Source organism: Hypanus sabinus, chromosome 14, assembly GCF_030144855.1.
Source record: "Hypanus sabinus isolate sHypSab1 chromosome 14, sHypSab1.hap1, whole genome shotgun sequence".
Taxonomy (NCBI): domain Eukaryota; kingdom Metazoa; phylum Chordata; class Chondrichthyes; order Myliobatiformes; family Dasyatidae; genus Hypanus; species Hypanus sabinus.
The window spans coordinates 1,693,119-1,716,761 of NC_082719.1; the positions used below are offsets into that span (position 1 = coordinate 1,693,119).

Below are 23,643 nucleotides of genomic sequence, written 5' to 3' on the forward strand. Positions count from 1 at the left end.
GCCATACTCTCTTCTCACTGCTACCAAGGCAAGGTGGTACAGGAGCTTCAGGACTCACACCACCAGGTTCAGCAACAGTTATTACCCCTCAACCACCAAACTCTTGAACCAAAGGGGATAACTCCGTTCAACTTCACTTGCCCCATCTTTGAAATGGTGGACAACCTGTGGACTCAACTTCAAGGACTCGTCAGCTCATGTTCTTGGTATTTATTGCCTCGTTATTTATTATTACTTCCTTCTTTTTGTATTTGAACAGTTTGTTGTCTTTTGCACACTGGTTGAACATGCAAGTTAGTGCAGTCTTTCATTGATTCGATTATGGCGATTATTCTATCATGGATTTATTGAGTATGCCTGCAAAAATATGAATCTCAGGGTTGTATATGGTGACATATATGTATTTGGATAATGAATTTACTTTGAACTTAATACCATCACTATCTGTTACAGTGTAACAGTGGGTAAATGAAAATTTTAATTTCTCATCTTTGCATCAGTGCTTTCTCCACATTAATCCAACTCCATTTTCATACTTGTTCCCCAGCCATGGACTGTCAACGGCTAGTTAATTTTCTTAACTATTTATGAATTTCATCATTCACCCCTGACAATCCAAACTATGTAAGCCGTGAATAATTTTACTGATTAATCAACATTGATTTAAATGGATTATTTTTAAATCATGTGCTATGTGTTACAAATCCATTAATGATCACAATCACAAGTGAACTACATATTTTTTACTGTCAAAGAACTAGTTGTTAACTTACTTCACTTGCAACCTGATCATCCAAAGCACACCTACCTCAATCACCTCACACAATATAACTCGAATTCAGTTATCCATTCCTTCCATTTCTGGATCTGTTTGTAACCACAGATACACTGTAGCTGTGATGAAAATATGATTATTTGCCCCATTTCAAATCACATAACATCTTTCACCATAAGCACGTTCTTTCTCCTAAATTCATTCACTGACTATGACCATAACCGGCAAAGTCAGCACTTAGTGCTCATACCCAGATGGCTCTAATCATATCTAAGAGCTATTCAGATTCAACTGCACAGGCATGGGACTGGAAACATAGGTAAATCAGACTGTGTAGGCAATGGTTGACTTAGTAAAGCACTGACTACTCAACCAGGAACATGCATAATCTCCCTTGCTATCACCATATGCCTCAAATGTTTATTCATTTTCACTCCTACTGATCATCTTAAAGACCACCCAGCCAATCTCTCTATTCCCTATTCATCTGATCTAAACATTTCACAATTTTAAATGTACAGTATCTATTAAATCCTTCGGGCTCCAATGCTCCCATATCTTGAAATTTCAAGCTCTCCCCAGAACTTTGATTTAATTTACCTAAAGTAATCTCCCTCACATCTGACTGTCACATAATTCTATCATATGGATAGAACAGCACAATATTGCTCTAAGCTCTACACAACTTATTCATGATTTCTTTATTTTAGTACTCTGCACTCCCAATTATTTCGTAATTTCAACCATCTGCAATTGCTTTTAATGAATCAAGATTTTGCATCCAGTGTTAGGGACCATTTCTTATACTTAAATACTAAATTTTCAAAATGGACTCATCCACCCAAAGGCTAACTAATCCAAAAACAAGGCTATTATTGCATTTCCTACTGAGGTTTTATAAAATTAACTCATTGACAAACTGAGCAGCTCAAATTCAGTTTTCTATTAAGGTCTGAAAATATCTGGTTGTCAATGCACCTGTGCAATTGCGACCATGATACCTCAATGTCCTTTGTTTTTAGATCACCTCTGCTGGTTGGATGACTAGATTTTCCTACACCATTATGTCCCCTCCACATCTCTCCATTGATCCATTCTTTGGTATCACTCTCTCAATCCATTCCAACAGAGTCTCCGCATACCAAGCAATTGTGCTTGTTCCTCTTTCGATAGGTTTTCCGGGGGAGAAAAATCACTGCAGGTACAGCATATTACATACTACTACAGAATGATATACATCACTGAAGCCTCCAGGCATAGAATCGCTCAACATTAGACACTTGTCCCCTGACATTGTGCTCATCCTGATGCCAATTTATATTAAAGGTCCTCCCCCTGTGTATTATCCATATCCCTCCATTCCCTTCAGATTTGTGTATCTATTGAAAAGCCTCTTTTACCCTCCAACAAACTGCTTCCAATACTACTCCTACTCACTCAATCCAGGTACCTACCATGCTCTGTGTAAAAAATTTTTGCCCCTCATGTCCTCTTTAAACACCATTTCCTCCCTCCCCCCCACCATCCTTAAAAGCCACATTCTCAGGTCTCTGACATTTCTACTCTGGGCAACAAACTGACTGCCTAACCTTTGTATGCCTCTCATAATTTTAAATACCTCAATCAGGTCTCCCCTCAGCAAACTGACACTCTAGGAAGATCAAGCCATGTTTGTCCAAGCTTTCTTTATGCTGTAGCTCTTTCCATAAATCCATCCTTCATATAATGGGCTGATCAGAATTTCACACAATACTCCAAATGTGGTTTGACTTAAGGTTTATATAGCTGCAGCATGACTTCCTTACTCTTAAACTTAACACTCCCACCAATGAGGGCAAGCATGCCATGTCTTTTATCACTTCATCTAGTTGTGTAGCCATGTTCAGTGATCTAGGGACCTGGACTTCAGATCCCCCTGGACCTCAATACTATTAAAGGGTCTAACATTTACTCTATATTCTTCCTTTTCATTTGTCTCCCAAAGTGCAACACCTCACACTTGCCCTCATTAAACTCCATCCGCCATTTCTTTGCCCATGTCTGTAATTTATTAATATCGCACAGAATTCTTGGAATTCGCAGTGCCACTCATCTTGATTTAACTTGTTAATTCAACCAGAGACATTTTTATCCGAATCATTCATATGCATCAAAACCAGAGATCCTTAAAGAGCACCTCCAGCAAGATTACTTCCCAATACAAAAAAACCTCTACCCCACAAATGTTGCTTAATCATCCAAGAAAATTATTGGATATTGCAAAAATAAAAGTATCTTAATGCTTGGGTTTCTTCCAGTGCCAAATTCCACCACTGCATATGGAGTCCACATGCAACCTACCCAGAGACTTTACCTAGTTTTCTCGGTCTTGTTACTTGCTTGTAAAATATTTTCAAACCCTCATCTGTAAGTGGTTACCCAAACAATTTCATCTTTTCCTTTCTCATATTGTTTTTCTTTCTTCTGCTGTTACTGTACTGTTAAATGTGTTTCTTTTGAATGTGAATAATAGGTCAATATAAGTAAATAAAAATATCTTCAGGTAATAGAAATACAAAAAAAAATCAGAAACTACTGGGAACAGTCAGATCAGGCTTTATCTGCGGAAAGAGGACAGAGTTAACCGCAAAAGTGAAAAAGATTATAGGGCAGAGCACCTACATTCAGTCAGGAGTGATGCCAATCTTCCATTTCCTACCACTTTAATTCTCCATTAGATTTCTACCTCTGTCATGGCATGTTGTTCAGTGCCATCAAGTCACCCTGTGAATAGTGTAGTTGTCCATAGGGTTTCTGTGGCAAGATAGAAAAGTAGATTGCCAGTCCTTTCTTCCATTCAGATACTACTGCTGTTGGGACCCAGCTAGATTCGAACTCAGGACCATCTACCTCAAAGTCCAGTGCTGATGGCACTACACCACTGATCACGGCATACTGCACTATTAAAATGAGGAACCACATAAGCTGGAGGAACAGCATATCATCTTCTGCCTGTGAACAATGCCAATATCAAATTCTCCAATTGAAACTCCTTATTATAGTGCATTGCACTTATGTGACACACTGTCCCTTGAACGACTTGACCCCAACTACAACATATCAAATATATTCCCTTTGTCCTCTCAATCTTTTACCTCACTTTCTCTGCAACTCTGCAGCAGCTCAAATGCCATTTATAAATTCACTGATAGCATAACTGCTGATGGCATAATCTCAAATGGTGATGAGAAAGTATACTGGAGTGAAATAGATCAGCTGGTTGAGTGGCATTGCAACAAATACCTTACGTTTAATGTCAGCAAAAAACCAAGAAAGTAATTGCGAACTTCAGGAAGGGAGATCACACACCAGACTTTATTTGAGGAGTGAGTGGTGGAGCAGTTTCAAGTTCCTGAAGATCAATCTATCTGGGGCCCAACATATTGATGCAGTTACACCAAAGACATGCCAGTGGCTATATTTCATTAGGAGTTTGAGGAGATTTGGTATGCTACCAAAGACATTGGCAAATTTCTACAGATGTATCATGAAGAACATTCTAATTGGTTGCGTCACTGTCTGGTATGGAGGCATCAATGCACATGATCGGAAAAAGCTGCAAAGGGATGTAAATTAAAATAGCTCCACATTGGACCCTAGCCTCCCCACTATCAAGGGCATCTTCAAAAGGTGACACCTCAAAAAGGCAGCATCTATCATAAAGGACCTTCACCATCAACAACATGTCTTCTTATTACTGCCATCAATGAGGTAGCACAGGGGTCTGATGATGCACACATAACGTTCCACCACCAGATTTCTGAATGCTCTGTGAATATATTTTGCTCTCATTTTGCAAGCATTTTTTTTTAATATATTTGTATTGTAGACATTTTTTTTAATGTATTACACTGCACTGCTGCCACAAAACAAATTTCATGAGATACATCAGCAATAAACCTGAACCAAATCAGATTCGGACTTAAAACTAACTTTTGACAAATGAAGATAAAGAGACAAAATAAAGATTGACAAAACTTATAAACATATTTGATTCAACTCAAAATCACAATGACCAACTTTCCTCCAAATGTTGTGTTACAGTGTTGCTTCTGTGATATGTTATTGTTTTGTAGAGATCTTTTACACATAAATTCATGTTAAATAATCCCACACATTTTGGTCATAAAAGTGTTTCAGGCATTGAAATAGTAATCAAACACAAAGCAACTGAAATGAAAAGCTAAATGTGTACCAAGCAGATTTAAGGCATTCCACTATCTAAGCCTTAGGAATTAAGTTAGGTAATTATAAAGAGAATAAAAGCCTCAACGGGTTTCAAGATAAAGATTAAAAGTTAGCTTTATTTCTCATATGAACAGTGAAATGTGTCATTTGTGTCAACAACCAACAATGTCTGAGGATGTGCTGCTGGGTGCAGCCGGAGGTGTTGCCATGCTTCAATCGCCTACACAGCATGCCCATAACTTATGAATCTTAGCCCGTACGTCTTTCACAAAATCATTCCATCCTCCCCAACCAATGTGAGAGCATCCTTCAGAAGGGTGAATGCACAGAAATCATCTAGCCCACACAAGGTATCTGCCAAATACTTAAGACCAGTGCTAATCAATTGGCTGGGACATTCACTGATTGTGGTGAACTATGTGCCTGTCTGGACACGCCCCTGCTGACTGCTCCTGTGGCTCCTCCCACAGGCCCCTGTATAAAGGAGATCTGCGGCCTGACGCTCGGCCTCAGTCTCCAAGACATTGCATGATAGACACTCACTCCTGGTTCCTTCTTCCAGTCAATAAAAGCCGATATCTCGCCTTACGTCTCAGTGTGAGTTATTGATGGTGCATCACTGATATCTTTAACCTTTCAATTTGGCATCCATTTGGTATCCATTTGCTTCAAGCAGGCTTTAGTTATACCGGTACCCAAGAAGAACGAAGTAACCTGCCTCAAAGACTATCATTCAGTTGCACTTACATTCACGATAAAGTGTTTTGAGAGATTGGTGATGAATCAATCCTACTTGAGGAGTGATTTGGATCAACTCCAATTTGCCTACTGTCACAACAGGTTCATCTGGATAGTAAAGATGCATACATCAGCATGTTCCTTATTGACTACAACTCTGCATTCAACACCATCATCCCATTGAAATTAATCAATAATCTCCCAAGACCTTGGCTTCAATACTGCCTTGTGCAACTGAATCCTCAATTTCCAGTCAGTTTGGATTGGCAATGACATCTCTCCCCAACAATACCAAAGAGTTGACTGTTGACTCCATGAGGAAGGAATGGAAGGTCCGTGAGTCAGCCTTCATCGGGCAATCACAGGTGGTGAGGATCAGCAACTTTAAATCCCTAGGCATTATTATTTCAGAGGATCTGTCCTGGGTCCAGTACATAACTGCCATTACAAAGAAGGCATGGTAACACCTCTACTTTCTCAGAAGTTCGCAAAGACATTGAAAATCTTCTCTTGAAGTGTATACATCATGGCCTGGTACGGAAAACCAATCCCCTCAAATGGAAAAGCTTACAAAACGTAGTGGGTACGGCTCAATCCATCACAAGTGAAGACCTCCACACCACTGACCACGTCTACAGGGGGCACTGTCTCAAGATTCGATCATCAAGGGCCCCCATCATCCACCCCATGCTTTCCTCTCACTGCTGCCATAAGCAAGGAGGGACCAGAACCCATGGTCCCAAGCCATAGGTTCAGGAACAGTTAATACCCCTCAACCATCAGACTCTTGAACCAAAGGGAATAATTTCACTCACCCAAACACTGAACTTATCCCACAACCCATGTCCTCACTTTCAATGACTCTGCAACTCATGTCCTCAATGCTTATTGCTTATTTATTTATTATTATTTTGATTTTTTTTCTCTTTTTATTTGCACAGTTTGTTGTTTTTTGCACTTTGGGTGTTTGTCCATCTTTGTTGTCTGTGGTTTGTCATTGATTCTACTCTGCGTCTTTGTATGTACTGTGAACGTTCGCAGAAAAGTGAATCTCATAGTAGTACGGTATATGGTGACATACATGTACTTTGATAATAAATCTTCTTTAAACTTTTGATATTGCCCTGTAACGACTTTAAAAATCAAATTCAATACAGTGGATTCTGGTTAACTGCTCCATTGGTTAATCAGGGCAGCCACTTACCTGGGACAACTCTTAACAAAATAAATTGGGAAAATAGCTGTGACTCCCTTCATATACTTGGGGCACTACGCTGCTTAATTGGAGCAGGAGACTAGTGCCAAACATTTTCCAGCCACTGCCAGTCGTGCGCACATCATGTTGTTGTTAGACACCATACCATGCTTAGACGGAACAGCTTTTAAATAGCATCACTTGCATATTTATGTTCAAAAAAGCAATGATTTTTTGTTACTGATAGTTGGTGAGTAATAAAAAAGTAAACTATTTAAAACTACTTTGCTCATAGCAGTTTCAAGCATACAGGCTTGGAGATACCAGAAACAGCCGAGAGCGAAATATAACCATTTCACTACTTCAACAAGCTAGGAACTACAAAGAGATTGATGGTATGGAGAATTACTTTGAATGGTACAATGAGAATGAAAGCTTGGAGGATGCAACTATCAAAAGCTCTGCTTGAAGACTGTTATTTCCACTGGGTGTCTGCACTGACTTTGTTCACTTACAGTCCATCAAAAGAACACAGCAGATGAATTCCAACATCGACAACTATTAGGAACTAATACAAAGTTTTATAGTGTTGTAGAAGTATTTTAATTTCTTCTGCATTTCATTTAAATGTATAAATTGTTATACATTATAAACTATTTCCACTATTTAAACTTCGGGTTATTGGGGGATTTACTTAACTGGGCCAATCTGATCTCTATGTGTCCCAATTAACAGGAATCCACTGTATTTATTTACTAACAGATCTGAAATGCACAAGATGAAAATCACCACTTAAATAAGACTTTGACTTATTCTTATCTAATACACGTTCTGATAACATGCCTCTTCAGATCCCACCCCACTGTACCTCTGAACGAAAACACAAAGAATTATTATGGAGATTTTTAAAAAAGTAATTCCTTGCAATTCTTAACTGTAATTTACGCAATCTGTACAAACCACGGATAACATTTTACAAGTGACTATGATCTCACTATGTATTTTTTACGAAAACAAAATGATTGGAACTTCAGAAATGGCTAGTCAAAAACAATCCTGCTTCTTATCTACAGAAGTTACAATTTGAAGAATACTCTGAAATGCTCATAAAAATCTTCCTAACAATTCAACTCACCCCATCCAACGGGGGGGGGGGGGGGTCGGTAATATGTTTTTTAATGAAAGGAAAGCAAACGACGAGAAAAAATGGGGGAATGTATTGTTCAGTATCAAATAGGGAATATCCAATTGCTATCAACATCGTCTTGGCTAGTTGGTCTCGATGGACCGAGTGGCCTATCTGCTGTTATGTCTTGTGCCCTCATAATGCAAACTAAAACTAGACCCGGGATGTTTTGACCCATATGTGCTTGTTACACTTCCCCATCCCCCCCATTCCCGTCACAAACACTGGAACAATTTCTCCCAAACGTGCTCCCACACTGGCTCTGATACCTACCATATACTCGTACTCGCTTGTTTTGAAGTCGGGGTTCGCCGCCTCCGTTTAAACACCCTCCCTCGACTGGAACAAATCCACCTAGTCTTGCAACTCATCAGCAAGTTGTTCCCGAGGCATTGCGGTCCTCAGCGCAACAGCAGCCGCCGCTGAACATCTCACAAAACACTGGGGCTTTTCAGAGCGGGAGAACCCGGCCGCTGCGACCCGACCGTTTGGGAGCCGGTGTGGAGCCGGTGTGGAGTCGGTGTGGAGCCGGTGTGGAGCGGGCGGACTTGGCGACGCGGTACGCGTGCGCGTCCCAGCGCCCACCTACTGCGTGCTGGCGGACAACTTCTCAGCGCTTCCAACCACCCTGAGGAGAGGCATGTCAGGGCAGGTGATTTTAACAGTGATATCATTCAATGAGGCGTGTGTTCGACACTCTGAAAGAATAACGTTTGTATTGTTGCAAAAGACTGGGGGTGATAGCAATCTGAAACAGAAAATTCTGCAACCAGAAAACAGAATTAACTTTAGGTCAAGTATTTTATATCGGATTATTGCAACTTTTAAGAAAGTACATCACTGCGTGTAAAACCTGCTCCTGAATGGACTTCATTACTGTGATACAGTACCTGATTTCAGACAAATCTGAATGCCGGAGCCACCTTCACACATACAGCAAAGGAAGTCAAATTGGATCAGTTAGGGATGGCATTTGTGTCCATCTTTGATCAGTTGTGTTCAATTCATTTGTAAGAAGTTATAGAATTCCAACACGCACACTCACCGCCTGATGTGATTCCATAAAAGTTATTGAGATAGAGAAAGAGGAGGTTAATCTTTCAGTTTCGTCAGAAATGAGAAATGTTAGGGGTAGTACATTTTACTTAAACTTCACGTTACAGTACTTTAATGAAGTACCAGCCACTGAAGTAGAGAGTTTTTTTTTGTCTGCCCTCTGCCATTTCAGAGAATCACGGAATCTTAGAGCGGAGAAAGATTATCTCTTAATTCATGTCGACGGTTATGCTTATCTGTGCAAATCCTGTTTCCCTGCATTAGATCCATTAAAGTTCAGAGTAAGTTTATTATCAAAGTCCATATATGTCACCATATACAACCATGACATTCATTTTCTTGTGGGCATACCCAATAAATCCATAATAGGATCAATGGAAGACTGCACCGATTTGGGCTTTCAACCAGTGTGCAAAAGACACAAGCAGCATAAATACAAAAAGAAAGAAATAATAATAAATAAACAAATGAGTAATAAATATCAAGAACATGAGATGAAGAGCCTTTGGAAGTGAGTCCATAGGTTGTGGGAACACTTCAGTGACGGGGGCCAGTGAAATTATCCCCTTTGGTTCAGGAGCCTGATGGTTGAGGGGTGATAACTGTTCCTGAACCTGGTGGTGTGAGTCTTGAGGCTCCTGTACCTTCTTTCTGATGGTTGAGGGGTGATAACTGTTCTTGAAACTGGTGGCGTGAGTCTTGAGGCTCCTGTACCTTCTTCCTGATGGTTGAGGGGTGATAACTGTTCCTGAACCTGGTGGTGTGAGTCTTGAGGCTCCTGTACCTTCTTCCTGATGGTTGAGGGGTGATAACTGTTCCTGAAACTGGTGGCGTGAGTCTTGAGGCTCCTGTACCTTCTTCCTGATGGCAGCAGCCAGAAGAAAGCATCTAATGGGCGGTGAGGGTCCTTGATGATGGATGCCGCTTTCCTGTTACAATGTTTCATGTAGATGTGCTCGATGGCTGGGAAGGCTTTACCCCTGATGGACTGGGCTACATCCATTACTTTTTGTAGGATTTTCTGTTCAAGGGCATTGGTGTTTCCGTACCAAGTTGTGATGCAGCCAGTCAATAAGCTCTGCACATCTAAAGAAGATTGTTAGAGTTTTAGATTTCATGCTGGATCTTTGCAAACTTAAAGGAACTAGAGGCACTACGATGCTTTCGTGGTAATTGCACTTACATGCTGGGCCCAGGACAGGTCCTCCAAAATAATAACACTGAGGAATTTAAAGTTGCTGACCCACTCCACCTCTGATCCTCCCATGACTTTACTCCTTGCCTGTCAAATGTTTGTAACTGCTATAATTTTACCTGCCTCTTCTCCAACAACATCCCTAACACTGACATAAAGTTAATCAGTGTGTGGTTTCCAAGCTAACTCCAGATTGCTTTCTTCCACAAGGGGACAACTTCAAAGGTTTGTTTATTATCAAAGTAAGTCTGCAGTATACAACTCTGAGATCCATCTTCTCCATTAAGGAAAGAAAAACTCTGACATTCATCTTCTCCACGAGACAAAGAAAACAATGGAAGTCGTCAAAGAGCAACATCAACCCTATGCCCCACACACAAAAAAAAATGAACGAATCGTGCTAACCAGCAACAAGAAAGAATGACAACAATATCATCGCTTTAGCTATTCTCCAGTCTTCTGGTACCTTGTCTATGGCAAACAAAGATGCAGAAAGTTCTATCAGAGCCCTACCGATTTCCGCCCTTGTTTTCCATAGCACCCTGGGATAGATCCCATCAGACCTTAGTGATTTATTCATCCTATGGCATGCCAATACTTCTGGTGCAAACACATGTATCAGCGTACCTCTTCCTGAACTCTTTAGCCTCCATTTCCTCTGTGGTCAATACTTGTGAGAAGAATTCACTTAGGACCTTGCTCATATCCTCTAACACCTAGCTTTCTCCTTTTGTCCCTCCGGAGAGCTATTCTTTCTTTAGCTATTGTTACGTACCCCATAACTGGGTCACTTACCAGCAAAGATAGAGAGGTCCGTTGAAGTCTGATGGTACTATTTTTAACAGTATTTATTGATAAAAATACACAAAAATAATATCAATGCAAACATGCAGATAACATACGTCGTCAATACTAACTCGAACAGTGTGGGTATGATAATAATCAATAAGAAATAAGCTCTATCGTTGTCTAGGGGATAATGTATTGTCCGATGGAAATATAAAAGTCATTAGCTCATTTAGGCTGCAGCCTTTGGTTGGAGTCAAGAGAGACAGATGTTTTAAACTTGCCAGCTTTTCCTTTTACGATGTCGATCCTTCGAGAGTTCCGTTTTTGTAGTCGGTCCTTTTAGTTAAGCCGTTCCGTGGACGCCCGCCAATTCCTAGGCCAAGGAAAAGGACGCACGCGAGCCCCACCGGCTGTCGCTATCAAACGCTGTCACGGGATTTCTAGCATTTCTCCGGGTGCATCTCAAGGGGCTGTTCCCCAGACCCTCTTTTATCCTGACGCACAGGGTCTCAGATGTCAATCAGGGTGGAGGGATGCCTCCCCTCAACCAGCCCACTTTTAGTCATTCCCTGAGGGCTTCAAATAAATAGCACAGTACTCAATACACAATTCCGTCTCCAAGAGACAATGGCCGTTTCCCGTCGCTTTGTATCGCTGAGGGGCCAGGACATTCCAAACGTCTCTCTCTCATTTCCTGGGTCTCCTGACCTGACTTAATAGCAATCTTGCGATTCTTGAAAAGGAGGGGGCTACTTTGGGACCCGTCGGCCCCTCAGAGTTGGGCACAGGTGTAACACTATCCTCTTCTAATATGCTATAAAAGGTTTTAGGATTGCCCTTAATCCAATTTGCTAACATCATTTTATGACATTTATTTTGCCTTAGTAATTTTTAAAGTTCTTTCCTATATTCTCTGTAAACCTCCAAGGATTCATTCAATACCAGTTCCTCCAAAAAAACCTTTGATAACTAAGGTTCCCTAAACTTTACCATCTTTGCCTCATACCCTTACATGTACATGCTGACTCTGGACTTCCCAGTTTTAAGCATCTCCCACCTATCTGATGCTACAGTCACTGTTCCCAAAGGGCTCCTCCAAAGATAATTATGTTTGATTTGCTCTCACTTTTCCCCTCCTTGGAGAGGAGAGTCTCCAGACTGGTTACAAAGTGGTCTGGTATGGAAACACCAATGCCCAAGAACAAAATGTCTGCAAAGAGTGGTGTATACAGCCCAGTCCATCATAGGCAAAGCCTTCCCCACCATTGCGCATGTTTACAGAGTGGTGGCTCGTCAAGGACCCCCATCTAGTCCATGCTGTCTTCTCCCCACTACCATTGGGCAGGTGGTACAGGAGCTTTAGGTCCCGCACAATCAGGTTGAAGAACAGTTATTAGCTTTCAACCATCAGGGACCTAAACCACCATGGATAACTTCTCACCTCAATGCTGAACTGCCTCCATACCTATAGATTCAATTTCAACGACTCTACAACTCCCGTTGCCAGTATCATTTATTCACTTATTTTATTATTATTACTTGCATGATTTGTCTTCTTTTGCACATTGGTAGTTTGTTAGCCTTTGTTTCTGCATAGTTTTTCAGAAATTCTATTGTATTGTTTTATTTTCCTGTAAAGCTTGCAAGGAAATGAATGTCGAGGTAGGGTATATGATAGCATATATATACTTCAATAATCAACCTACTTTGAATTTGACTTCTAAAACCATAAATGGGTTCCCTTATCCTCATGTTTGAGGATTTGGGCAGGGCTGGAGATTTCAGCATTTATTTTCCTTCCCCAGTTACCCTTGACAACATGGTGGTGAACCACCTTCTTGAACCTCTACAAACCTCCTGGTGAAGGTCCTCCCATGATGTTGTTGTACAAAGAGGTACCACGATTTAAGCCCAGCAATGATGAAGGAATGGTTTAAAGAAATATCAGAATAATAGAGGGAAATTAGAATGAAATCTCCACCACTATCAGTGTAACTAATGTGTCCTGACAGAGGATACCTCTTGTCTTACCTCTGCTTATGGCCTCATGCACTCTATTTACAATACTGCATTTACTTCTTTGCATTGGGAATACAGAAAGCAGATTGGATTCTGCTTTGCGGAATACCTCCAGCCAGTCAACAAGCATAAACCTAAGGTTTCCACCATTCACCCCTTGAATTCATCATTCCACTCCAACTTTTCCTTTGCTTCCTAGACTTCTCCATTGAAGTACACATAAGATGGAGGAACAGTACTTCATCATTTAACTGGGCACGTTACAGGTTTACAGAGTTTATGAGTAATTTCTCTGTTTATCTCTCTGGACATAATACTCAAAGTCTTTGTTAATTTCCAGCATTTAATGCTTACAAAACCTGAAGTTTCACCTTCTCTACAAGTGCAGAATCTAGATCCTGTTACTCCCCTTTGCACAGTTTGCATTTTTCCCATGTCTTGCCATTTCTAATAGCAGACTTGCTTTAGGACACCATGACCTACTTTTTTCCAGCAATGGTCTGAACAAGCATTGCAGTGGGAAAGAAATCATAAATACCCATGTTCAGCATAGAAAGCACCTCACTATGTAATTCATCATGGGCAGTTCCCAGTTGTTCTTTCAGAACGGCACAATACAACCTGGAAAGAAACAAAATTACTTCATGTAGTTCCCAGTACACAGGTGTAAAGGAGAAAAATATCATAGTTCCTCCAGATCCGATGCAGCACAAAAGCACAATAAGATAAAGAACACAATAATAAAAAAATATATAAGTACATAAAATGGCTTATATACCTAGATTGATTGCATGTCCATAAAGTGATGCTAGGCACAGGAATGTCTGTACATATGGTGTGAAACAGGAAATGATAAAGTAATGGTGGCGGTGGGACGTTGGAAGGGTTGGTTTGTGCTACAGAAAAACTAACGTCGTTGTATTGTACACCAGTACATATTGATTCTCTGCAATATTAATCGTCAGTCTTTATCAATCTCAATTTACAAATAATACAAAATACGTATATATGAAGGCTTGTACTTAGAAAGGAATATGAAATAATGCTTTTAAGAATTCAGTTAAACAAATGCAAATATTATTTTTTACGCCAATCTTCCAGAAACGAACCTATATTTTTTTAACATACAAATGCTACCTGTAACGTTCTCCTTCGCGTTTAACGAAACGCTGAATTAAACGTCGAGATAAACCACAGTCAATAAGAACCAGATCGCAGTAAGATTAACCATTTACTGTTCACTCTTCACATTAACATATGGTGAAAACTGTTGATAAAGCAATACAAGATTGATACAGTATTTGTTCCTTCCTTAATATCACATTTCAATTGTAAATACTTGTAAAGGTGACTATAACAACATTACACTAAGGTGCAGTATACAGGCAGAGTTTACCTGCTCCATTGACTACTTTAAATACACTTCCATGCAAACTATCCGCAACTCTTTAACTAACGAAAGCATAAACATTATCGACCGTCATTACTTCTAACAGGATCGGCATTAACATCTTAGTTCAATATATCGATTATTTATTAACTTACAGCGTTGCTCTCACTGTGATTTCTCATGCCTGCAAAACAACTACTGCTCAGGTGAGCCTCGTGGTGAGCCCCCACCCTTGCGTTAATTTCAAACCGGTACTTTCCCACAAGACGCAGCGAAACCGGATGTGACGTCATCGCATGCCGATATATTTTACATGCAATGAATATACTTTAAACACTTCTAATTCTAACTAGAAAATACTATCGAATGAATTACTAAGCAAAAATATTATAAACTAAATAACTGTCGTAAAGACAGCACACTACCTTTAATAAAAGTGATAGACTACCTGCAGGAAGAATGAGGGTTCAAGCCAGTCAGGTGTATTAAAGCAACTACAGCTCTTTAAATACTTGACAGGACTCTCCATAGAGGTTGCCCTGTAAAAGGAGGGTTGGGGACATTTCTTAAAGATGACACATGGTGAAATTTCTATGCCAAAGTTAAGTGTCCACAGGACAAAAGAGAAAGGCTTTTGTAATAATTTAATACCACCTCAGAGCAGCTGGGGGCCGGCTGGTGGTGTAGTGACATCAGCACTGGACTTCAAGGCAGCTGGTCCTGAGTTAAAACTCAGCTGGGTCCCAACCTGGGCAGCAGCAGTATCTGCGCGGAAGAAAGGCCTGGCAATCAACTTCAGTGTCTTGCCATGAAAACCCTGCAGACCCTATGGTCCATGAAGTCCAATGAAGACTCAGATGCAACTGAATGACTGAACAACAACAACAGGGCAGCAGGAGCACACTCTCAAGCAGGAGGATGAACATCTTGAGTTCTTGGTGCAAATGACTATGTTAAAAAGAGGGATGAGGTCCTGTGTAGTGAATATGGAGAGTTAAGAGAGAAATGGAAAAGCAGGACCTGAAAGGTAGTAATTATTGAAAGTCCCATGTGCAAGTGATAGCAGAAATAGAAAGATAGCTTAGATGAATATGGCTACTATAGTGAGAGGGATTCAAGTGCTTAGATCATTGAGATCTCTTCTGGGATAGAGGTAACATTTACAAGAGGGTCAGGTTGCACCTGAACTGGAGGGGGACCAATATCCTGGCTGGAGAATTTGCTAGTATTACTCAGAGGGTATTAAATTAGACTGCTGGGGTGCTGAGCAGTAAAGTGGAGAGTGGTTGATGAAAAATTGGGACATGATACTATAACCAATGAGAGAAAACTGAGTTGTCAGGATAGGCGGGAGAACAGTAAAGGGAGTGGAAAGACCATTTTAAAGCAAGACACATGACAGGTAAGGCACATGAACTCAAGGCATGGATTGGCTCTGAAAACCGAACCGTTTTTGCCCTTCCCAGTTACAGTATATAAATTCTACAGGTGCAGGTAAGAGAGGAAGGGGAGTTGCCTTCTTGATGGAAAAGGACATAACAATTAGACACAATTAGAGAAAATATTCTTGGGAGGTCATCCAGTGAGGCTATTTAGAAACACGAAGTGGGATTGTATTATAGGCTCCTTAAAGGTCAGTGTGAATTGGAAAAGTTCATATATATGGAGGGCATAGCTAGTTATAAATATAACAGGGTAGTATCAGTGGGGGATGTTAACTTCCCTGAATTTAACTGGACCAATCGTAGTGTCAAATTGTCAGATGGAGTGGAATTTTTGAAATGTATCCCTTCCTTTATCAGTATATAGAGGGAACGACTAGAAAGGGTGCAAAGCTGGACCTCTTCCCAGGATATAAGGGAAGTTGCTGATGTGTCTGTCAGCAAGCGCATTGTGTTCGGTGACCGTATTCCTATAACTTTTAAAAATGGCTGTGGGGAAAGATACAACTGGTAGGAAAGATACGATGTTATGGAAAGGTACAAGGTTCCAGAAGAAGATGGCATGAGCAAACAATGCTACCAAAGGCAACATCAAGATGGTTCACAAAGCAATTCCTTTCACTTCTTTTACATCTTCCTTTTATTTCAGATATGGTTCTGCTGCCGTTAGAGCCTGTTATCTACATTCTAGCAGTGTGATTTCGGGCCGGTCAAGTTATCTGGTTCTTTGCCATATCTAAGGGTGTTCCACGGGGCTGTGACCAAAGTGTGCAGCATAGAGGTCAGGAAGCCAGGAGATGGTGTGGACCCATGACTGACTCCATCTTTTGCCGATTAAAGCGCCGAGGAAGATTGAAATTATCAAGGCGGGTGCTGAGGGAAAGTGAGTGTCCAGCAGCATCTGCCAACCTTTCACACTGGTATCTGAGTGTGCTGGTCCATTTCTCTCTCTCTCTCACTGCAGCTAGAGGAAGGTATCTGCGTGTGCTGGTCCGTTTCTCTCTCTCACTCACTGCAGCTAGAGGAAGGTATCTGCGTGTGCTGGTCCGTTTCTCTCTCTCACTCACTGCAGCTAGAGGAAGGTATCTGCATGTGCTGGTCCGTTTCTGTCTCTCTCACTGCAGCTAGAGGAAGGTATCTGCGTGTGCTGGTCCGTTTTTCTCTCTCTCACTCACTGCAGCTAGAGGAAGGTATCTGCGTGTGCTGGTCCATTTCTCTCTCTCACTCACTGCAGCTAGAGGAAGGTATCTGCGTGTGCTGGTCCGTTTCTCTCTCTCTCACTGCAGCTAGAGGAAGGTATCTGCGTGTGCTGGTCCGTTTCTGTCTCTCTCACTGCAGCTAGAGGAAGGTATCTGCGTGTGCTGGTCCGTTTCTCTCTCTCACTGCAGCTAGAGGAAGGTATCTGCGTGTGCTGGTCCGTTTCTCTCTCTCACTCACTGCAGCTAGAGGAAGGTATCTGCGTGTGCTGGTCCGTTTCTCTCTCTCACTCACTGCAGCTAGAGGAAGGTATCTGCGTGTGCTGGTCCGTTTCTCTCTCTCACTCACTGCAGCTAGAGGAAGGTATCTGCGTGTGCTGGTCCGTTTCTGTCTCTCTCTCTCACTGCAGCTAGAGGAAGGTATCTGCGTGTGCTGGTCCGTTTCTCTCTCTCACTCACTGCAGCTAGAGGAAGGTATCTGCGTGTGCTGGTCCGTTTCTCTCTCTCACTCGCTGCAGCTAGAGGAAGGTATCTGCGTGTGCTGGTCCATTTCTCTCTCTCACTCGCTGCAGCTAGAGGAAGGTATCTGCGTGTGCTGGTCCGTTTCTCTCTCTCACTCACTGCAGCTAGAGGAAGGTATCTGCGTGTGCTGGTCCGTTTCTCTCTCTCACTCACTGCAGCTAGAGGAAGGTATCTGCGTGTGCTGGTCCGTTTCTCTCTCTCTCTCACTGCAGCTAGAGGAAGGTATCTGCGTGTGCTGGTCCGTTTCTCTCTCTCACTCACTGCAGCTAGAGGAAGGTATCTGCGTGTGCTGGTCCGTTTTTCTCTCTCACTGCAGCTAGAGGAAGGTATCTGCGTGTGCTGGTCCGTTTCTCTCTCTGACTCACTGCAGCTAGAGGAAGGTATCTGCGTGTGCTGGTCCGTTTTTCTCTCTCTCACTCACTGCAGCTAGAGGAAGGTATCTGCGTGTGCTGGTCCGTTTCTCTCTCTCACTCACTGCAGCTAGAGGAAGGTATCTGCGTGTGCTGGTCCGTTTTTCTCTCTCTCACTCACTGCAGCTAGAGGAAGGTATCTGCGTGTGCTGGTCCGTTTCTCTCTCTGACTCACTGCAGCTAGAGGAAGGTATCTGCGTGTGCTGGTCCGTTTCTGTCTCTCTCACTGCAGCTAGAGGAAGGTATCTGCGTGTGCTGGTCCGTTTTTCTCTCTCACTCACTGCAGCTAGAGGAAGGTATCTGCGTGTGCTGGTCCGTTTCTCTCTCTCACTCACTGCAGCTAGAGGAAGGTATCTGCGTGTGCTGGTCCGTTTCTGTCTCTCTCACTGCAGCTAGAGGAAGGTATCTGCGTGTGCTGGTCCGTTTCTGTCTCTCTCACTGCAGCTAGAGGAAGGTATCTGCGTGTGCTGGTCCGTTTCTCTCTCTCACTGCAGCTAGAGGAAGGTATCTGCGTGTGCTGGTCCGTTTCTCTCTCTCACTCACTGCAGCTAGAGGAAGGTATCTGCGTGTGCTGGTCCGTTTCTCTCTCTCACTCTGCAGCTAGAGGAAGGTATCTGCGTGTGCTGGTCCGTTTCTCTCTCTCTCTCACTGCAGCTAGAGGAAGGTATCTGCGTGTGCTGGTCAGTTTCTCTCTCTCACTCACTGCAGCTAGAGGAAGGTATCTGCGTGTGCTGGTCCGTTTCTCTCTCTCACTCACTGCAGCTAGAGGAAGGTATCTGCGTGTGCTGGTCCGTTTCTCTCTCTCTCACTGCAGCTAGAGGAAGGTATCTGCGTGTGCTGGTCCGTTTCTCTCTCTCACTCACTGCAGCTAGAGGAAGGTATCTGCGTGTGCTGGTCCGTTTTTCTCTCTCACTCACTGCAGCTAGAGGAAGGTATCTGCGTGTGCTGGTCCGTTTCTCTCTCACTCACTGCAGCTAGAGTAAGGTATCTGCGTGTGCTGGTCCGTTTTTCTCTCTCACTCACTGCAGCTAGAGGAAGGTATCTGTGTGTGCTGGTCCGTTTCTCTCTCTCTCTCACTGCAGCTAGAGGAAGGTATCTGCGTGTGCTGGTCCGTTTCTCTCTCTCACTCACTGCAGCTAGAGGAAGGTATCTGCGTGTGCTGGTCCGTTTCTCTCTCTCACTCGCTGCAGCTAGAGGAAGGTATCTGCGTGTGCTGGTCCGTTTCTCTCTCTCACTGCAGCTAGAGGAAGGTATCTGCGTGTGCTGGTCCGTTTTTCTCTCTCTCACTCACTGCAGCTAGAGGAAGGTATCTGCGTGTGCTGGTCCGTTTTTCTCTCTCTCACTCACTGCAGCTAGAGGAAGGTATCTGCGTGTGCTGGTCCGTTTCTCTCTCTCTCACTGCAGCTAGAGGAAGGTATCTGCGTGTGCTGGTCCGTTTCTCTCTCTCACTCGCTGCAGCTAGAGTAAGGTATCTGCGTGTGCTGGTCCGTTTTTCTCTCTCTCACTCACTGCAGCTAGAGGAAGGTATCTGCGTGTGCTGGTCCGTTTTTTTCTCTCTCACTCACTGCAGCTAGAGGAAGGTATCTGCGTGTGCTGGTCCGTTTCTCTCTCTCACTCACTGCAGCTAGAGGAAGGTATCTGCGTGTGCTGGTCCGTTTTTCTCTCTCACTCACTGCAGCTAGAGGAAGGTATCTGCGTGTGCTGGTCCGTTTCTCTCTCACTCACTGCAGCTAGAGGAAGGTATCTGCGTGTGCTGGTCCGTTTTTCTCTCTCACTCACTGCAGCTAGAGGAAGGTATCTGCGTGTGCTGGTCCGTTTCTCTCTCACTCACTGCAGCTAGAGGAAGGTATCTGCGTGTGCTGGTCCGTTTCTCTCTCACTCACTGCAGCTAGAGGAAGGTATCTGCGTGTGCTGGTCCGTTTCTCTCTCTCACTCACTGCAGCTAGAGGAAGGTATCTGCGTGTGCTGGTCCGTTTCTCTCTCTCACTCGCTGCAGCTAGAGGAAGGTATCTGCGTGTGCTGGTCCGTTTCTCTCTCTCACTCGCTGCTCTCGGCAGGTTTAGGAACCCTGGTTAAATGAGAGATTGAGGCTCTGGTTAAGAAAAAGAAAAAAGCATAGACTGCACATGAGTAATGGAGGACAAGTGAATCTCTTGATGACTACAAAAGTGTAAGAGAGAAGTTAGGAGAGCATAAAGAGGATTTGAGAAGGATCTGACAGGCAAGATGATGCAAAATCCCAAGAGATTCTATAGGTATTTAAAGAGTAAGAGGGTGGAATTATCTCCCCTTAAGGGTCAGCATGACTGTCTGTGTGTGGAACCAAAGGAAATTGGTGAGATTTTTAATTAATGTTTCTCTTCAGTTTTTACTGTGGAGAAAACAGTAAAATCTATGACAATAGGGGGAAAGAGTCTTATTCTCACGGACCATATAAGAATTGTGAGGGAGAAACAATTGAAACACAGAGGCCTTAGACCCCCCACCCCCCACCACCACTTGTGTCTATCCTTCTAGTGAATGTACAATCTCCAGAAAATAAAATCGAAGACCTCAGGGCAAGATTATAGTACCAGAGGGATAATAATGACTGTTGTGTACTTTGATTCACTGAAGCATGTCTCACTCCGCCCACTTCAGATGCAGCACTGCAGCCTGATGGTATTGGAGTATAAAAGTTACATTGTTTGCTGTGTAACCAAAACTATGTAGTCAGCTTTGAGTTTGCTATTTGCTATGTATGTATCCAATTCAGTAGGAGAATGAAACCTTAAGAATGTAGAAGATAATGGGATGTTAATGAGAGGCTAGCTAAGAGATGTAGACTATAATTGTGTGTTAATGAAAGGTAGCTAAGAGATGTAGATTAGAACATGATTAAGTCAATGGGTAGAAACAATAGTGGCAGATGTACTTGTGGTATGCAACTGTAGACCGATTGGATATGCTAATGCAACTAAACCAGGAGATTGCTATAAAAAATGCTATGTACAATGATGGGGGGGTGGGGGCAATCAGCGACTAGCTCACTGACTGTCTCAGCTTTGATTTGCAAATTAAAGTTTAACCCTTCTTGAAGAATCTTCTGCGTCTCCTGGTCGTTTGTGGGGCACAAGAAACCACAACAATGGCTTCACCATTCTCCACAAAAACGGATCAGTTGAGTCTTTTAAAGGTAGAAAATGGACAGTATGCTTGTTGGTTAACTCATCATGGTGCACAAATGTGATGTTTCTGTCTCAGGAGATTTTCGCCATTATTCTGGTAGCGGTGTACATTCCATCTCAGGCCTTCATCAGGCGGGCACCAGGAGAGCGGCAATTACAAAACTGTGCACCCTGATTGCCTGCCCTGTCATTGCGGGAGATTTCAACCAGACCAGCTTGAAGAAGCCTCTGAACAACTACCACCAACATATCACCTGTGGAACCAAAGAAAGCAACACACTTCACCGCTGTTATCCCACTAATAAGAACACCTACCCTAACATCAAACACCCACACGTTGGAAAGTCTGATCACCTGGAAGTACTACTTTCGGCTAAAGACCACAGCACCAGTGGTGAAGACCAAGAAGGTATGGACAAGAGAGGCGGAAGAGCACTTACAGGACTGCTTTTAGTGGATGGATTGGACAATATTCAGGGACTCATCTTTGAATCTGAATTAATACACCACAGTTATCACCAACTTCATCAAGACCTAAGTGAATGTGTGTTTGCCTTCGATACCATACCAGACATGCCCAAACAAAAAGCCATGGATGATCCTCGGTTCTTGTAGTCTGCTGAGGTCTAGGTCTGTGATATTCAAGACCAGAGATCCAGAACCATGCAAGAAGTCCAGGTATGACCTACAGAAGGCTATTTTAAGAGTAAAAGAAACAATCCATTTGAAGTTAGAGACAGCTCTGGCAGGGTTTGCATGCCATTACTTCCTACATGGCAAATTGTTATGTCATGAAGCTTCACTCCCAGATGAGCTCAATGCCTTTTATACTCACTTTGAAAAGGAGAATAAGACTATACCTGTGTGAATACCTGCAGCACCTGGTGACCCTGTGATCTCTGTCTTGGAGACCAACTTTGAAGCATCTTTCATGAGGGTGAAACTTTGCATGGCATCAGGCCCTGATGGTGGATACCTGGTAAAGAACTGAAAACCTGGGCCAACCAGATGGTGGGAGTATGCAAGGACATCTTCAATCACTCACTGGTGCATTCGGAGTTCCCCACGTGCTTCAAAATGTCAACAATCATACCAGTGTCCAAGAAGAGCAGGATAAACTGCCTCAGTGACCCATTAGACCATAAGACTATAAGATATAGGAGCAGAATTAGGCCATTTGGCCCATCGAATCTGCTCCAGCATTTCATCTCGGTTGATCCAATTTTCCTCTGAACCTCAATCTCTTGCCTTCTCCCTGCATCCCTTCAAGCCCTGACCAATCAAGAATCTATCAACCTCTGTCTTAAATATACATAAACATTTGGCCTCCATAGCTGCCTGTGGCAAAGAATTACACAGGTTCACCACTCTTTAGCTAAAGAAATTCCTTCTCATCTCCATTCTAAAAGGATGTCTCTCTATTCTGAGGCTGTGTTCTCTGGCCTAAGACTCCCCCACCACAGGAAACATACTCTCCACATCCAGTCTATCAAGGCCTTTTACAATTCAATAGGTTTTAATGAGGTCGTCCCTCATTCTTCAGAATTCTGGTAAATACAGGCCCAGACCCATGAAATACGCTTCATATGACAAGCTATTCAATCCTGGAAATCATTTTCATGAATCTCCTTTGAACCCTCTCCATTTTCAGCACATCCTTTCTAAGATAAGGGGCCCAAAACTGCTCACAATACTCCAAATAAGTCTTCACCAGTGCTTTATAAAGTCTCAACATTACATCCTTGCTTTTATATTCTAGTCCTCTTGAAATGAATGCTAACATTGCATTTGCCTTCCTCACACAGATCCAACCTGCAAATCGATCTTTAGGGAATCTCGCACAAGGACTCCCAAGTCCCTTTGCGCCTCAGTTTTTTTGTATTTTCTCTCCATTTAGTAAACAGACAATCCTTTCATTTCTTCTACAAAGTGTGTGATCATACACTTTCCAACACTATATTCCTTATGACATTTCTTTGCTTATTCTCCTAATCTAAATCCTTCTGTAGCCTTCCTACTTCCTCAAAATTACCTGCCCCTCCACCTATCTTTATATCACCTGTAAACTTTGCAACAAAGCCATCAATTCCATCAACCAAATCATTGACATGTAAAAAGAATCAGAAGAACATCACTAGTCACTGGCAGCCAACCAGAAAAGGCTCCCTTTATTGTCTCCTGCCAATCAGCCACTGCTTTATCCATGTTGAATCCTTCCTATAATACCATTCGCTCATAGCTTGTTAAGCAGCCTCATGTGCGGCACCTTGTCAAAGGCTTTCTGAAAATCCTTTGCCCAGTTGCACTCACATCCACTATGATGAAGAGCTTTGAGA

At 42.6% G+C, this 23,643-nt stretch overlaps 1 protein-coding gene across 3 annotated transcripts in view; it reads right to left on the reverse strand.

Moving 5' to 3' along the window:
- The window catches only part of ptpn13 (protein tyrosine phosphatase non-receptor type 13), a 303,931-nt gene extending 295,278 nt beyond the window's left edge, over window positions 1-8,653 (reverse strand). For all 3 annotated transcript variants that reach the window (XM_059988683.1, XM_059988682.1, XM_059988681.1), the window contains exon 1: window positions 8,395-8,653. In XM_059988683.1, coding sequence (XP_059844666.1) covers window positions 8,395-8,397 — 3 coding nt within the window. In that variant the 5' untranslated portion in view covers window positions 8,398-8,653. The remainder of the gene's footprint in view (window positions 1-8,394) is intronic.
- Window positions 8,654-23,643: the final 14,990 nt, after the last annotated feature.